Genomic DNA, 18,753 nt, shown 5'->3' with positions numbered 1-18,753 from the left:
TTGCAGTAATCTAAGCTGGGAGTCATTTTACAGCTTGCATTGATGGTATCACGTTTCTATAACTAAATAGTTAGATTACACATTTAAAAAAATACTTTACATGATAGCAGTTTGTCGGACGGATATCTATCGCTCTGTCACCAGCTGTCTACTACCTTAGATATGGATAACGTGATTGGCAGAGGTGATCAGCAGAGATAGTACCATGGATATCTGCTCCTGCTAGCTAGCAACATATCTACTTGTTGTAACTAGCTAGCTAGCTAGCTAACTAACTAGCAAGCTAGCTACATTACTAAGGTTGCTGTAATCTAAACTGGGAGTCATTTAATAGCTTGCATTGATGGTAACATGTTTCTATAACTAAATAGTTTGATTACAAAAAACTAAACATATTTTACATGATAGCAGTTTGTCAGATGTGTCTGTTACTTGAACTCTGTGAAGCATTTATTTGGGCTGCAATTTCTGAGGCTGGTAACTCTAATGAATTTATCCTCTGCAGCAGATGTAACTGGGTCTTCTATTCCTGTGGTGGTCCTCATGAGAGGCAGTTTCATCATAGCGCTTGATGGTTTTTGCAACTGCACTTGAAGAAACTTTCAATGTTCTTGAAATGTTCCGTATTGACTGACCTTCATGTCTTAAAGTAATGATGGACTGTTGTTTCTCTTTGCTTATTTGAGCTGTTCTTGCCATAATATGGACTTGGTCTTTAACCAAATAGGGCTATCTTCTGTATACCACTACAATGTATAATAAATAGTAATAATAGTACAAATAAAGAAAACCCCTGGATTGGCCCTCCTGTAGCTCAGTTGGTAGAGCATGGCGGTTGCAACGCCAGGGTTGTGGGTTCGTTTCCCACGGGCGGCCAGTATGAAAAATGTAAGTCGCTCTGGATAAGAGCGTCTGCTAAATGACTAAACTGTAAATGTCAGACGGATATCTCTCGCTCTGTTACCAGCTGTCTACTACCTTAGATATGGATAACGTGATCAGCAGTACGAGTTTTGATTGGTTTACAGTTTAGTACTCATGGGCGTTTACCTGTCCAGCTAGCGAACATAAAGGTAAGTATTTTGAAAATATTTGCAAGAATTGACATTCCCAACAAACGTAAATGTGTTCAGAAGAAATAAATATATATTCAATATGTAAAAAACTGCTTCTCCCTCGACAGAGCTCGATCATCTTAAAAACTAAAGCAGATAGCTTGCTACCGGGCTGTGAAAATCCACTACTGAAACACTTCAAAATGGTGGAGATTTATAATATGCCATTTAGCAGAAGCTTTTATCCAAAGCGACTTACAGTCATGTGTGCATACATTTTTAGGTATGGGTGGTCCCGGGGATCGAACCCACTACCCTGGCGTTACAAGCACCATGCTCTAACAATTGAGCTACAGAGGATCACGTTGCTTCGTCATATACAGGTGCCTTCAAAAAAAGTATTCAAACCCATTGATCTTTTCCACATTTTGTGTTACAGACTGAATTTAAAATGAATGAAATTGAGATTTCTTTGTCGCTGGCCTACACACAATACCCCATAATGTCAAAGTAAAATCATACTGAACAACAATTTTACTGAGTTACAGTTCATATAAGGAAATCTGTCAATTTAAATAAATAAATTAGGCCCTAATCTATGGATTTCAAATAACTGGGCAGGGGTGCAGCCATGGGTGGGCCTGGGAGGGCATAGGCCCACCCACTTGGGAGCAAGGCCCACCCACTGGGTAGCCAGGCCCAGCCAATCAGAATACGTTTTTCCCCATAAAAGGGCTTTATTACAGACAGAAATACTCCACAGCTTCATCAGCTGTCCGGGTGGCTGGTGTCAGACGATCCCGCAGGTGAAGAAGCCAGATATCGAGGTCTTGGGCTGGCATTATTACATGTGGTTTGTGGTTGTGAGGCCGGTTGGACGTACTGCCAAATTCTCTAAAATTACATTGGAGGCAGATTATGGTAGAGAAAGGAATATTCCTGCAGCCAGCATGCCAACTGCGCGCTCCCTCAAAACATAAGACATCTGTGGCATTGTGTTGTGTGACATTTTAGAGTGCCCTTTTATTGTCCTCAGCACACCTGTGTAATGATCAGGCTGTTTAATCAACTTCTTGATATGCCACACCTCTCACGTGGATGGATCATCAACAACACTGTAGTTACTCCACAATTCTAACCTAATTGACAGAGTGAAAAGAAGGAAGCTTGTACAGAATACAAATATTCCAAAACATGCATCCTGTTTGCAACAAGGCACTAAGTTAATACTGCAAAAAATATGGCAAGCAATTAACTTTTTGTCCTGAATACAAAGTGTTATGTTTGGGGCAAATCCAATCCAACACATTACTGAGTACCATTCTCCATATTTTCAAGCATAGTGGTGGCTGCATCATGTTATGGGTATGCTTGTAATCGTTAAGGACTGGGAAGTTTTTGAGGATCAAATATAAACGGAATGGAGCTAAACACAGGCAAAAGCCTAGAGGATAACCTGGTTCAGTCTGCTTTCCACCAGACACTGGGAGACAAATTCACCTTTCAGCAGGACAATAATCTAAAACACAAGGCCAAATCTACACTGGAGTTGCTTACCAAGAAGACAGTAAATGTTCCTGTCACGTTCGTTCATAGACGGGTCAGACCAAGGCGCAGCGTGATATGCATACATGTTTATTTGAACCGAATAAACAATGACAAAACGAAACGTGAAGTCCAAGGTACACAAACAACATACCTCACACGGAACAAGATCCCACAACCCACTAGTGCCAATAGGCTGCCTAAGTATGGTCCCCAATCAGAGACAACGAGCGACAGCTGCCTCTGATTGGGAACCACACCGGCCAACATAGATCTAGACATACTAGATCTAAACATAGAAAATCACAACAAGGAATATACACACCCTGACTGAACATATAAGCGTCCTCTGAGTCAGGGCGTGACAGTTCCTGAGTGTCCAAGTTACAGCTTTGACTTAAATCCGCTTGAAAATCTACGGCAAGACCTGAAAATGGTTGTCTAGCAATGATCAACAACCAATTTGACAGTGCTTGAAGAATTTTGAAAAGAATAATGGGCAAATGTTGCACAATCCAGGTGTGGAAAGCTCTTAGAGACTTACCCAAAAATACTCACATCTGTGAATAGTTATGTAAATTAGATATTTATGTATTTCATTTTCAATACATTTACAAACATTTCTAAAGACATGTTTCACTTTGTCCTTATGGGGTATTGTGTGTAGATGGGTGAAAAAATATATAAATTGAATCTATTTTGAATTCAGGCTGTAACACAACGAAATGTGGAATAAGTCAAGGGGTATGAATTCTTTCTGAAGGCACTGTACAATTCCTATAATAATTTATCCTGTTAACCCTGACACCCAAACTATAACGGGTAAAATACGAGATTCCCCCATTCCTCCCATTGATGGGCAGTTTCATTCCCCTGGTCTCTCCCTCTATCTGCTGTGGTGACCCACCAGGAACACAAAGCAAATGGGCAAGCCATCCAAGCATTGTAAAAACAATACAGGGAGGCAATCCCCTTGGTAACCTTGTTCTGTGCTATAAAGACATCCGTCAGTAAAGGTGCTTTCTGAAACCGCTGCAGCTGCAGACTGATGATATTTCTCCACTACTAGGCTTGGAGTTTTTATTACAAAGAAAGCCCTTCTCGGTTGCATTGGTTTGGGGTAGCAAACACACATCACTACGGTCACAGATGTTATTCTTCTCTTGGGACTTCCCCCCTCCCCTCCTCTGCCTTGCAGGGTGGAAAGGCGCTGAAAGGAGACTAACTGTCGCAACAGGCCTGTGCCATTTATAATTACGACAGTGTGCTGTGGCAGTACCTACGACCGGCTGATCACTTGCATTTATATTGTTGCTTGGCTGGTGGCCCTTACCATTGGAGCTGCATGCGAGCTAGCGAGGCGGCCCGGCCGCGGGCAGAAATAGGAAGTGCCGATGACAGGAGCGTATGAATGAAGCAGATGATCTGCCGCCTGTGGACAGGATCAGTTGGCACAGGAAGGCCTCTGGGGATAGATGTCTGTACTGCTGTCATGGGATATATTCACCAGCACACATCAACACACAGCAGGCAGCAGCAGAGGTAGAGGTAGGCTAGTGACTACATGTACTGGAGGTACACCCTGAATACAACAAGATGGCAATGCCTGTGCTAGGTTTACAGCCATGTAGTGGTTCTGACAACAAATAACTCACGTGTAGTACAGTATTAAACAGGAGGTGTCAAGTATTTAGATTCTTGTTTATACCCTACCCAAGGTCAAGCATAGAAATGCTTTTTGAATTGTTCTTCTGTCAAATATAAATTGAACTTGTATATCCTTTTGGCATGTTGATGAACTTTAAATTAATTTAGGCTTCAGGTGAAACAAAAAGAAGCAGGCATTCTACACAAATCTGAACGCGCCGGCTGATTAGTATGCTGCTTGAATAATCACTTTTCCCCAAAGTTTGCTCTCTTTATGAAAAATAAATGGACCTAGAAGCCGCTTAGCTTTTTGGACTTAATTTAATGTTAGGTGTTAGGTTTAGCAATGTGGTTAAGGTTAGGGTTAAGGTTAGGGTTAGGTTTAAATTCAGATGTTATGACTTTGTGGCTGTGTTAGCTAGTGACCACTCTGCAGAGCTGCCTCCATAACAAGATTCATGACGAAAAACGCTAACCTGCCCCTGGCGGAGCTGACGTCAATGCAGCAGCACATTAACAAACTGACTGGCAGATCTCTTCTGTTGATTCATTTCACAAGGGCAAGCTCTCCTCTCCTCTCCCCTCCCCTCCCCTCCTCTCCGCTCCCCTCTCCTCCTCTCTTCTCCCAGAATCCATCAGCCATGGAATTTTGTCACACTCTACAGCCTGTGTGTGTTTACATAGTATAGACCTATACATGGTTGCAGGGAACACTGTGTATTCTTTCACAGCATTATGACAGTTTGGAGAGTCACATTACCAAACAATTAAGCAGAGGGCTCCTCAGCTCTAAATAAGTGCATCTTATACAGATTAATGAGTTGAGGTGATGCTAAATTAGTATGGCTATGAGCCTGTGAAAGAGGGACCTGCTCTGTACTGTGTTGTACTGCACTATACTGTTGTAATGCACTGTATAATGCTATACTGTACTGTTCTCTGCTGTGGTATACTCTTCTGTTCTGTGCTTTGCTATACTGTTCTGTGCTTTGCTGAACTGTGCTGTGTTGTACTATGCTGCACTGTTTTATGCTATGCTATGATGTGAGTGAAAAGGCAGTAGTCAGTCAGGGGCAGCAGTGTGACAGTTGTTGTCATGTTCTTTTTCCTGACAGCCTGACACTAATGGGCTTGCTGTGTGTTTGGGCACTTCCTGTCCTGCTCGGAGCCTCTGTCTCTGTTTGCTGGCTGGCTGAAGGGCGGAGGAGCATGGATACAGCAACCAGACCAGAAAACCCCTCCCAGGGATCACAGACCAGGGTAAATATACAGTATGCGTCGCTCTCTGTGTATCTCTGCCTCTCTCTTTGTCACTCTCTCTGTCTGCCTCTCTCTCTGTCTCTCTCTATCTGTCAGTCTGTCAGTCTGTCTCTCTCTCTCGCTCACGCTCTCTCCAACCTCTCTACCACCCCCGCCCTTTCAACCACTCTCCCACTGTATCCCTCTCTCTGTCTCCCTGTCCGTCTGTATAAATCTCTCTGTCTCCCCGTCCGTCTGTATAAATCTCTCTGACTCCCCGTCCGTCTGTATAAATCTCTCTGTCTCCCTGTCCGTCTGTATAAATCTCTCTGTCTCCCTGTCCTTCTGTATAAATCTCTCTGTCTCCCTGTCCGTCTGTATAAATCTCTCTGTCTCCCTGTCCGTCTGTATAAATCTCTCTGTCTCCCTGTCCGTCTGTATAAATCTCTCTGTCTCCCTGTCCGTCTGTATAAATCTCTCTTTCTCCCTGTCCGTCTGTATAAATCTCTCTGTCTCCCTGTCCGTCTGTATAAATCTCTCTGTCTCCCTGTCCGTCTGTATAAATCTCTCTGTCTCCCTGTCCGTCTGTATAAATCTCTCTTTCTCCCTGTCCGTCTGAATAAATCTCTGTCTCCCTGTCCGTCTGTATAAATCTCTCTGGCTCCCTGTCCGTCTGTATAAATCTCTCTGACTCCCTGTCCGTCTGTATAAATCTCCCTGTCTCCCTGTCCTTCTGTATAAATCTCTCTGTCTCCCTGTCCGTCTGTATAAATCTCTCTGTCTCCCTGTCCGTCTGTATAAATCTCTCTTTCTCCCTGTCCGTCTGTATAAATCTCTCTGTCTCCCTGTCCGTCTGTATAAATCTCTCTGTCTCCCTGTCCGTCTGTATAAATCTCTCTTTCTCCCTGTCCGTCTGTATAAATCTCTCTGTCTCCCTGTCCGTTTGTATAAATCTCTCTTTCTCCCTGTCCGTCTGTATAAATCTCTCTGTCTCCCTGTCCGTCTGTATAAATCTCTCTGTCTCCCTGTCCTTCTGTATAAATCTCTCTGTCCGTCTGTATAAATCTCTGTCTCCCTGTCCATCTGTATACATCTCTCTGTCTCCCTGTCCGTCTGTATAAATCTCTCTGTCTCCCTGTCCGTCTGTATAAATCTCTCTGTCTCCCTGTCCGTCTGTATAAATCTCTCTGTCTCCCTGTCCGTCTGTATAAATCTCTCTGTCTCCCTGTCTGTCTGTATAAATCTCTCTGTCTGTGTCCGTCTGTATAAATCTCTGTCTGTGTCCGTCTGTATAAATCTCTTTGTCTGTGTCCGTCTGTATAAATCTCTCTGTCTCCCTGTCCGTCTGTATAAATCTCTCTGTCTGTGTCCGTCTGTATAAATCTCTCTGTCTGTGTCCGTCTGTATAAATCTCTCTGTCTCCCTGTCCGTCTGTATAAATCTCTCTTTCTCCCTGTCTGTCTGTATAAATCTCTCTGTCTCCCTGTCCGTCTGTATAAATCTCTCTGTCTGTGTCCGTCTGTATAAATCTCTCTGTCTGTGTCCGTCTGTATAAATCTCTCTGTCTGTGTCCGTCTGTATAAATCTCTCTGTCTCCCTGTCCGTCTGTATAAATCTCTCTGTCTGTGTCCGTCTGTATAAATCTCTCTGTCTGTGTCCGTCTGTATAAATCTCTCTGTCTCCCTGTCCGTCTGTATAAATCTCTCTGTCTGTGTCCGTTATTCTTCTCTGCATGTTGTGTCTTTAGAAGCCACTCTATCTTTACATCTGTGACTTTCCTCCTCGTAGCTTAGTGGGTAAGAGCGTTGTGCCAGTAACCGAAAGGTCGCTGGTTCTAATCCCTGAGCCGACTAGGTGAAAAATCTGTCGATGTGCCCTTAAGCAAGGCACTTAACCCTAATTGCTCCTGTAAGTCGCTCTGGATAAGAGCGTCTGCTAAATGACTAAAATGTAAAAATGTCCTCCCTACTTCCCCATAAATTATTTTATGCTTTGCATGACATAGCTGAAAACAAATGCCATAAAATGAATCCAAATATACATAGCACAATTTTAGGTAATACAGTTGAATGCAGAAGACAGTGAAACACTCTTCCTGCTCAACATGGGCATTTGAGTGTTTGCTCCTTGTGTGGTTCTGCATGTGATCTTGACAGAGGGTTGCTTAGATACCTTGCAATCACAGGCGTCATGCATCTTGCCTGTCTCTCTCTCTACCGAGGAGAGGAGGCTCAGTTGGCTGCAGAGTGTGTTCATCAATTACCCAGCAGAACCATTCACAAGGACACTCTTTTGTCACACTACCATTTGTCTCTTTGAAATGTTGTTCCAAACAGTTCACATGTACACACACTTGCATGACAATCACTTCGATGGTGTGGGTTTACTATATCACTTTGAGCCAGACCTAAAACCAATTAGCTTCCACACAGCAGTCTCCCCCATTTTTCTTTTTTTCATGCTGGTCTGGATGAAGCTTGAAAAGGGAAGTGACATTGCCTGGTTGTGATGAACAGAGCTTTTTGGTTAAGATGCAAGAAGTTCTAATGTGAATTTGCACATTAATCACAGAGGTGAAATCATTACAAGCCCTCCCTCCCCCAGTCTAATTTCCCAGACTGGCTGGCCCGTGGTGTGTCACCGTGCCAAGTAGTAGTAGTTCTGTTCTGTCCTCTTAAATCCCTCAATGCAAACAAGACATTCCCAGGGATCCCTATCTAACCCAGGACATGGGAACTCAAAAGCTGTCAATAGGCATAGGAGTTTAAAGTCAACCCTGGGGTGGTTCTGGTGGATTGGACTGCATCAATATGCTGCAGAGCTGGAGCCTTCAGGAATGAATAAGCAAATAAAGCGTAGTCAGCCTACCAGGCCAGTATACACCAGAAACAATGAGAAATGTAGACAAACACATGCCACTGAAACAATCTAGTCTGGATGGCAGACCTGATATGAGACCTGAAAGACTAGGGTTGCAAAGCTACCAGTAATTTACCAAAGTTACCAGAATCTATGGTAATTTAGGTAATTAACAGGTAATCACAACAAAATCAATACAACAGGTGGAGACTTTACCGTGAAATGCTTAATTACAAGCCCTTTCCCAACAATGCAGCGTTTAAAAGTAAGAAAATTAGCAAAGAAAAATAGAAAATCGTGTGAGCGTATGTAGTGTGTGTGTGTGTGTGTATGTACAGTGCATTCGGAAAGTATTCAGACCCCTTGACTTTTTCCACATTTTGTTACACAGCTTTATTCTAAAATGGATGAAATAGTTTTTTTTCCCCTCATCAATCTACACACAATGCCCCATAATGACAAATATTTTTTTTTTTGGGGGGGGACAATTTTAAACTGAAATATCACATTTACATAAGTATTTAGACCCTTTACTCTAGCTCTATCAGGTTGGAAGGGGAGCGTCGCTGCACAGCTATTTTCAGGTTTCTCCAGAGATGTTCGTTCGGGTTCCTGAGCGCTCTGGAGCAGGTTTTCATCAAAGATCTCTCTGTACTTTGCTCCGTTCATCTTTCCCTCGATCCTGACTAGTCTTCCAGTCCCTGCCGCTGAAAAACATTCCCACAGCATGATGCTGCCACCACCATGATTCAGCATAGTGATGGTGCAAGGTTTCCTCCAGACGTGACACTTGGCATTCAGGCCAAAGAGTTAAATCTTGGTTTCATCAGACCAGATAATTTTGTTTCTCATAGTCTGAGAGTCTTTAGGTGCCTTTTGGCAAACTCCAAGCAGACTGTCATGTGCCTTTTACTGAGGAGTGGCTTCCGTCTGGCCAATCTACCATAAAGGCCTGATTGGTGGATTGCTGCAGAGATGGTTGTCCTTCTGGAAGGTTCTCCCATCTCCACAGAGGAACTCTGGAGCTCTGTCAGAGTGACCATCAGGTTCTTGGTCACCTCCCTGACCAAGGCCCTTCTCCCCCTATTGCTCAGTTTGGCCGGGCGGCCAGCTCTAGGAAGAGTCTTGGTGGTTCCAAACTTCTTCCATTTAAGAATGATGGAGGCCACTGTGTTCTTGGGGACCTTCAATGCTGCAAAATGTTTTTGGGTACCCTTCCCCAGATCTGTGCCTCGACACAATCCTGTCTCGGAATTCTACGGACAATTCCTTCGACCTCATGGCATGGTTTTTGCTCTGACATGCACTGTCAACTGCATATAGACAGGTGTGTGCCTTTCCAAATCATGTCCAATCAATTGAATTTACCACAGGTGGACTACAATCAAGTTGTAGAAACATCTCAAGGATGATCAATGGAAACAGGATGCACCTGAGCAAAATTTCGAGTCTCATAGCAAAAGGTCTGAATACTTATGTAAATAAGGTATTTCTGTTTTAACTTTGTCACTATGGGGTATTGTGTGTTGATTCATGATTCATGATTTATTTAATCCATTTTAGAGTAAGGCTGTAACGTAACAAAATGTGGAAAAAGTGAAGGGGTCTGAATACTTTCCAAATGCATTCTATACGTAATTAGAAGTCTCATAAAAGTTTGGCTACATTTTCTGGTGCTTCCCTCCTGTCATCATCGGTCTGGACATGACTGACTGTAGCCAATATGCATAGGCTATCACCTACACTTTGACATGTTGGCTAATTATTTATGGACATTTACATACACTTGTATTTTTGTTAACAGAATAGCTAGTGTCTTTTGGTTTTCAAATCAATTTAATTGGCTATTTTGGTTAATGGCCTTGGTACCCTAGAAGATGGCCTTGGTGCCCTGTCAGATTGGGCACCTCTAAGGCCTAATGGCCTTGCCCCTAAAATCACGAAATTCCAGGCCTGCTAGGGCCTATGGTAATCTATTTCAATCTATGGTAACTTTGGTAATTTATACTTGAATAACTAAAATAAAAGAATATATTCATACAGTACGTTTAGCATTCCTTATTTTTTTCTATCTCTGTGTCCATATTGTTCATGAGTTTCTAATGGATAGACCAAATGGGTAAAGAGAATATAGCCTAATTAATGAAAAAAGCTTCTAATCAACAATGGCATTGTTTTCAATTAACTCTGCAACCCTTCCAACTATTTACTTTTTTCACAAATGCCACCAGTTTGGCACCAAAACATTTACAAAGAAGACATAATGATATTATAAAATAAATAAAATATAAAGTATATTTCATGCGTAAACACTCATATTCAACACCAGTGGTATTCACTAAGTTGGTTTATATTTAGGATAATGTTTTACAGCTTTGCCATTTTATATTTTATTTTTAAATCATCTTATTTGATTATCAGATATACACTACAAGGCTTTCCAATAGATGTTGGAACATTGCTGCGGGGATTTGCTTCCATTCAGCCACAAGAGCATTAGTGAGGTCGGGCACTGATGTTGGGCGAAGAATGTCATTGTATGCTGTAGCGTTAAGATTTCCCTTCACTGGAACTAAGGGGCCTAGCCTGAACCATGAAAAACAGCCCCAGACCATTATTCCTCCTCCACCAAACTTTACAGTTGGCACTATGCATTCGGGCAGATAGCGTTCTCCTGGCATCCACCAAAGCCAGATTTGTCCGTTGGACTGCCAGATGGTAAAGCGTGATTCATCAGTCCAGAGAACGCGTTTCCACTGCTCCAGAGTCCAATTACATTTATGGTTAAATAGTTTCAAAATGTTGACTGCCTCTGCTCAGCTTTACACCCCTCCAGCCAATGCTTGGTATTGAGCATGGTTATTTTAGGCTGTTCGGCCATGGAAACCCATTTCATGAAGCTCCCAAGAACAGTTCTGGGGCTGACGTTGCTTGCAGAGGAAGTTTGGAACCGAGGACAGGCAATTTTTTTTACGCGCTATGCCCTTCAGCACTCGGCAGTCCCGTTCTGTGAGTTTGTGTGGCCTACCAATTCGTGGCTGAGCCGTTGTTGATCCTAGATGTTTCCACTTCACAATAACAGCACTTACAGTTGAATGGGGCAGCTATAGCAGGGCAAACATTTGATGAACTGACTTGTTGGAAAGGTGGCATCCTATGATGGTGCCACGTTGAAAGTCACTGAGCTCTTCAGTACGGACCATTCTACTGCCAATGTTTGTGGATATGTTATGGATATTGCATGGCTGTGTGCTCGATTTTATACACCTGTCAACCACGGGTGTGGCTGAAATAGCCAAATCCACTATTTTGAAGGGGTGTCCCCATACATTTGCCCATGTTATGTATTTTACATGATAAGACCACACAGAGAGTCAGAGATAATTACAGACACCTGTGATAATCTGAATTAACCAAAAGGTTGAAAATTAACACAATTCTGGTAGTTTATTGGTAAACTTGGCAAGTTTCCAGTAATATGCTTCACTTTGTAACCATATGAAAGACTAAGACAGAGATTGCTGTACAGTTTCCTCAGGGCGGCAGGTAGCTTAGTGGTTAAGATGGTTGTGCCAGTAACCGAAAGGTCGCTGTTTCTAATCCCCAAGCCGACTAGGTGAAAAATCTGTCAATGTGCCCTTGAGCAAGGCACTTTACCCTAATTGCTCCTGTAAGTCGCTCTGGATAAGAGCGTCTGCTAAATGACTAAAATGTAAATGTAATTGCTGGGTAAATAATGAGCTGACAAATGCCAGGCAGAGCCTCCATTGTCCTGGTGCAGTTACAGCACCTGGGGCGACTGGAGAGGAGCCACCATGATAGGCCATCAGGCCACCTGGCTCTGGCAGGGTCAGCCATAAGGCATCAGCATCAGCCTCCCTCTCTCTCAATTTCTCATTCCAACCTCTGGCATCATGGAACCTCACATAACAGCCTCACAGCTCACAAAGCCATATCTCAGAATCCAATTCACTCTGCATTTGAACTTTTTTACCTTTTGGATTATAAACATGATTCACTCCATATAGAGAGGGATAGGAATAAACTATAAGAATGAGGAGAGTATGGAAAATAGGAAATATGATGAGACGGTATTGAGGATACAGGGGAAAGATAAGGATGGAGATTGAGTGAAATTGGGCAACTGTGAGGTTTGAGATTAGCATGACGAGAGCTTGGGACTATAAGGTTCTATCTGCAAAAAGATTGTTCTGAAATAATTGGCTTTACAATTCTGAACCCCCATTGGTTTGAATGGTGTCAGCTATTTTTATATTGTATTCTTAACAACATGAATTGGGGTATTTAGAATAATATATAGGAAGATAACATTGAACAGAACAATGCTATGACAATAACTCAATTTTAAAGAAAAAAATGCAGCTAGAACTCGACAGTGCAACACATTTTTTTTACCCACTCAAGCTTGTAGTCAAGTCCTCAAGGTCTGTGACCTAGAGGGAATTCACACAGACAACTCTATTGTGACACCTACAGTGGTATCTGCATGTAAGGCTGAATGAAATGGAGGCCATTTGGGGCAATCTTTGGAGAAGACAATGTTATTTTACTACTGTGGTACTTACAGATGATGATATGCACTTTGAGCCACTTTGTGTTGCTTTTCTCAACTTCTCATACTTCACATACAGAAGAGGCCAATATATCTCTGTTCAGCCTTGTGTTCTTTTCTCAGCTAGGCTTTGTACTAAAATATCTAATAGCAGAAACAAATTGACTCAACATATTACATCTGCTGATGTAAAAAGAGCTTTGTAAATACATTTGATTTGATTTAATTATATACAGCGGCTGAGCACTCTTTTGAAACATGTGATGTGTGAAAGCAACAATACTTCGAAACAGTGTAATCAGTCATATCTATCAAGTGAGAATAAAGATAAACTTTGTGATATTACCTTTCGATAATACAGACTTGACAACTGTATAGCTTAATTCAAATGTAATGAACACAAACAATTATGGTCCTTCGTTTGATCAATAAGTCAAATAAATTCAACATAAACATGTACAGTATGTTGTGTCTTTGAAGACTCGCTGGAAAACAGTAGACAATCCTGGCTATATACAGTACCAGTTAAAAGTTTGGATACACCTACTCATTGAAGGGTTTTTATAAATTTTTACTATTTTGTACATTGTAGAATAATAGTGAAGACATCAAAAGTATGAAATAACACATATGGAATCATGTAGTAACCCAAAAAGTGTTAAACAAATCAATATTTTTTTTTTTTTTTTTTGATTCTTCAAATAGCCACCCTTTACCTTGGTGACAGCTTTGCACACTCTTGGCATTCTCTCAACCAGCTTCACCTTGAATGCTTTTCCAACAGTCTTGAAGGAGTTCCCACATATGCTGAGCACTTGTTGGCTGCTTTTCCTTCACTCTGCCGTCCGACTCATCCCAAACCATCTCAATTGGGTTGAGGTCAGGGGATTGTGGAGGCCAGGTCATCTGATGCAGCACTCCATCACTCTCCTTCTTGGTAAAATAGCCCTTACAAAACCTGGAGGTGTGTTGGGTCATTATCCTGTTGAAAACAAATGATAATCCCACAAGTCCAAATCAGATGGGATGGCGTATCGCTGCAGAATGCTGTGGTAGACATGCTGGTTAAGTGTGCCTTGAATTCTAAATAAATCACAGACAGTGTCACCAGCAAAGCACCCCCACACCATACCACCTCCTCCTACACGCTTTACACATGCAGAGATCATCCGTTCACCCACACAGCATCTCACAAAGACACAGAAAAAATCTCAAATTTGGACTCCAGACCAAGGGACACATTTCCACCAGTCTAATGTCCATTGCTCGTGTTTCTTGGCCCAAGCAGGTCTCTTCTCATTTTTGGTGTCCTTTAGTAGTGGTTTCTTTGCAGCAATTCGACCATGAAGGCCTGATTCACACAGTCTCCTCTGAACAGTTGATGTTGAGATGTGTCTGTTACTTGGATTCTGTGAAGCATTTATTTGGGCTGCAATTTCTGAGGCTGGTAACTCTAATGAGCTTATCCTCTGCAGCAGAGGTAACTCTGGGTCTTCCATTCCTGTGGCGGTCCTCATGAGAGCCAGTTTCATCATAGCGCTTGATGGTTTTTGCGACTGCACTTGAAGAAACTTTCAAAGTTCTTGAAATATTCCGTATTGACTGACCTTCATGTCTTAAAGTAATGATGGACTGTTGTTTCTCTTTGCTTATTTGAGCTGTTCTTGCCATAATATGGACTTGGTCTTTTACCAAATAGGGCTATCTTCTGTATACCTCCCCCCTACCTTGTCACAACACAACTGATTGGCTCCAACGCGTTAAGAAGGAAATAAATTCCACAAAATATTTTTTAACAAGGCACACCTGTTGCATTCCAGGTGACTACCTCATGAAGCTGGTTGAGTGATTGCCAAGAGTGTGCAAAGCTGTCATCAAGGCAAAGGGGGGCTATTTGAAGAAACTCAAATATAAAATATATTTTGATTTGTTTAACACTTTTTTGGTTACTACATGATTCCATAGGTGTTATTTCATAGTTTTGATGTCTTCAATAATCTACAATGTAAAGAAAAACCCTTGAATGAGTTGGTGTGTCCAAACGTTTGACTGGTAGTGTATATACAGTATATAACTTTTTTTATAACATAAATTTAGGGCTCTATTCAATCCGCATCGCAGAAGTTCGGCTTTACAGCGTGATTGATATTTAAAGGCAATTTTCCCGCTTTAGCGGAGACTGCATTCACGGTGAACGCTGCATATGTCGGTTCATTCGGAATCACCTTAACATTTCTATCGTGGAATCTGTAACGTGTTGGATCAATTAGCTAGAGTCTATTGAACTTAACATAAAGGTGTGGTGTAGTGTAATGTTCTATTAATCCACATTACTTACACAAGCTCACTAGTAGAACTAACTACGCCGCAGAACCTGTTAGATAAAATCATGCAAATAGGCATTTTTTCCAGTTAATGCAATCATTGTTTATAGGTTGTTTTATCCATTAAAACACAATGACTATTTACACCCAGAACCATTACATTAAGTAGGTCTCAAACTCATTCTCACGCTGGGGCTGTTTCCTGGGGGAAAATGGTCATATCATGAGTAGAGTGGCCTGGGTACGTGACTCCGTATTAGCAGTGAGCCTGCATCCTCTCTCTCAGCCTGACCAGTCTTGCCCTCCACTAGGAAAGCGATTATCCCTTTAATTAGGGAAACTCTGGGCATGTAAAAAGCTCTTGAAAACTCAGTGGAACTCTTTTGTCTCCCTCCATCTTTGGAAGTGTAATTACAATGAATAGAAACACTTGGAGAACAAATCATGCCAGTACATTTCAGGGAAAGTATGCAGCATGACTCCCGACACTCCTACTAACCACACAAAATGGAATGCAGGGGGAAATTAGAATTCAGGGAAAAGTAATTTGTCAGTTGAGATTTGACAGAATTTTCAAATGCAGGAAAGTTTTTGCTTTACTTTAGGATTTGTCAAAGTAATGTATTGCATTGTATTCAGTTTTCATCGTCAGACTAGATGTGTTTTTTGCTTATTTTCTGAAAGAGGTGATTGGTATCAACTGATGGGCACACAACACACTTAGATGGGCCTATGGATATACTGTAATGCTACAGCACTTGATCTTCCCCATTTCTGAACAGATTTCACATTAACATACCAGACACATTCTTAGCTTTGTGTGCTAGCTTTGTTTGAATTGAACCTGATAAACCCTTTGGCGATTGACAGTTTTTCTCTATTTCATCTTCATACAGTGTGGGTGTCCACATAAGGTTCATATTGTCTAGTCTGCTCTTCCTTATCAGAGTCTAATGGCTGCCGGCAAGGCTCTGTGTGCTGAGTCTAGCTAGCCAAGCTGGCACAAGTAACTAAATCACACACAGAGTCTCACTGTTGGCTTAAATGAAAGCGAGCATATGGAGTTTTGAATGAGAGTGGCTGCACAGCACCCTTATAGGAGAGGAACAGAGGCATACGAGAGGCATATATTCTACCAGCATCCATTACGACACAGCTTGGGCTGAGTTACCCTGCTGTTGCAATTGTGCCTCTCCCAAAAATATGTGTGCATGGATGCTGTATGATGTTCAATTGAATCTAGTCAGGGAGTTTAAATGGGAGCCAAACAGAGGAAAAACACACATATATTAGCTAGCTGATTGAGTCTAGGCCTAGAGCATTGTTCTGTCTCTCTTTGTCCGCTCTCTGTTTTCTCAGTGGTTCAGAACGCAGTGACAGTCTCTAATCAACTGAATAAACAGGACCCTCTTGAAATGATGGAAGGGAAGGTGTCTGATCAGTGCAAACGCTTTGCTCTGCCGTGATGAGGACGCACGTATGCAATTAAGACAGGCAGATGGCATGAGAGAGGAGGGTTTTACTTGGCCCAAATCTCTGTAATCACACGGAAGCACATTCTGTTGAAAGGCAGCGGTGTCTCTTCAGAAAGTCTCCAAAGGCCAAGGGCTCTCTGCGGTTGCCAAAAAGGCTATCATCAGACACATACGCTTTATCAGTCAAGCTCATTACAAGCCAGATTTAGTGTGAGGGACGCTAGTTGTCACATCGCGTCAATTAACAGCTGGCATATGGAGATTTAAGAGGAGTCATTGTTTTGGTTTCATGCTCTGAATGTGGACTTCCATAGAATTAATGCTGTATTGCCTACATACTATACAAAAGCTGCATACTGTATGCCAAATGTATTGTGTACTGGCAACAGAGACCTGCTATTTCCACGCAGGTGGTAAAAAGCAGTAAGACATTATTTATGAAAAGCCAACCAGATATCCATCTTTCTAGATAATAAGGTTAAGCTAGTTTGGTGGTACTGGCTTTATGATGGTACAGTACAAATGGTACAGTAGGTAGCAAGCATTCATTTAGGCTTCAGAGTGATTCCCATCTATTTAAATTCCCCTGCTTTTATTGTGTTTGGCCACTTTAATAATACAGATATCTTAGCCTGGGAGTGGGGGATGTACAGATTAATTTGATCCAGTTTGCTATAATAGGAAAACAATCCTACAGCAACAGGAAATGTGAATTATTTTGTGGATTACAATTAATGGATTAGTGTTTTTCGTAAGGGAAAATGAAGTCTGACATTTCAAAGTGGAAATCACAAACTTCAGTAGCCTTTTTAAACCTCTAATAAACTACAAGTTTTACATTTCCTGCATTATATGAAAGTTCTCCTGCAACAGGGTGATCAAATTACGATCCCACATCTGTACATAATCCCAACAGCTGCTCGGAGAAGCCCAAAGTGGTCTTTGTTACTTGCACTGCGGATAAATATGAACTTCACAGGCATGGTGCCTCTTGCTTCTTGAGCTATATACACCATCCTGACAAATATCCAGGCAAACAGAGATCACACCTGCCATCTTGTAGTCTTGCCAAATGAAATTTTCCGAAAAGGATGAATGAATCAACTCTGGAAACAGTGTGAAACCTTTCTCAGTTCTACCGGTCTTTTCTCTGAGATATTCTGCATAGGAGCACAGACAGCTTTTGTCTGAGACTAACAGTAACACTTTGTGTTGTGTTCTCTCTTTGCAGAAGAGTGGACATGCTGACGGGGTGGCCGATCCATGTAAGTACCCTTACTGTAATCAATCAAACTTCACCACTTAACTACAGTATGTTATGCAATGACAAAAACCGTTCATGTTGGCATGGGTTATGTGAACAGCATTGATAGTATATTCTATAGAAGCCCTCTTTGGTGAAAGCACTCAGAAAAACCTATCTCTTTTCAAGGTTTTACACACAGTATCAAACCTGCTTATACACTGCTGGTACATTGTGTAGTAACTTCCTCATGTCTGTTGTGTTCAAGATGGTATTTAAAAATAATATGATGTCTTCCTGTTTTGTGAGCTGCCATTATTGCCGTTGCCTGTTTTTGGTGTGTGTGTGTGTTTGTGAGTGTGCATGCACGCGGGCATGTGTACTGGTATTCTATTCTTATAAGATTCAATGTGTTGTATCAATTGATGGCGAGGCACTACTGTACCCTACTATAATCACATCGGTGCTGAGACGTGTTCGGTACTACAGGACTCTACGTCTGCGGTGCTGTTGTGGAAGTTCTATTACTGACTGGGATATTCCAGGAAGATGCAGTGCCAGGTCTCAGTAATGTCATGCTCTTAATAGTTTCAATTTAAGGATCTCTATTCCACACAGCGTTATGTAGTGCAGCCAATCTCACTGTGCATTGGAATGTAATATTCAAACTGTGGTTTTCCGTACAGTATTTGTTGTTGATTTATTGGTTGTTGCCCTCACAGCTCCTCTTTTGTGCATTAGAGCATGCAGGCTGGGTTCTTGACCTTAGAGTGTTAGAGCAAAGGGCAATTGG

The 18,753-nt window shown here is 41.9% G+C and overlaps 1 protein-coding gene across 1 annotated transcript in view; it reads left to right on the top strand.

The window, feature by feature from the left end:
- Positions 1-1,031: 1,031 nt before the first annotated feature.
- LOC311143186 (follistatin-related protein 4-like) overlaps positions 1,032-18,753 on the top strand; it is a 226,075-nt gene continuing 208,353 nt past the window's right edge. Inside the window, exons 1-3 of the mRNA XM_084178970.1 lie at positions 1,032-1,073; positions 5,363-5,507; positions 17,949-17,982. Coding sequence (XP_084035096.1) covers positions 5,373-5,507; positions 17,949-17,982 — 169 coding nt within the window. The 5' untranslated portion in view covers positions 1,032-1,073; positions 5,363-5,372. The remainder of the gene's footprint in view (positions 1,074-5,362; positions 5,508-17,948; positions 17,983-18,753) is intronic.

Source organism: Coregonus lavaretus (assembly GCF_964263955.1).
Source record: "Coregonus lavaretus genome assembly, chromosome: 15".
Classification (NCBI taxonomy): Eukaryota; Metazoa; Chordata; class Actinopteri; order Salmoniformes; family Salmonidae; genus Coregonus; species Coregonus lavaretus.
The sequence above is the reverse complement of the archived record's forward strand: the minus strand, read 5'-3'. Positions and strand labels throughout refer to the sequence as shown.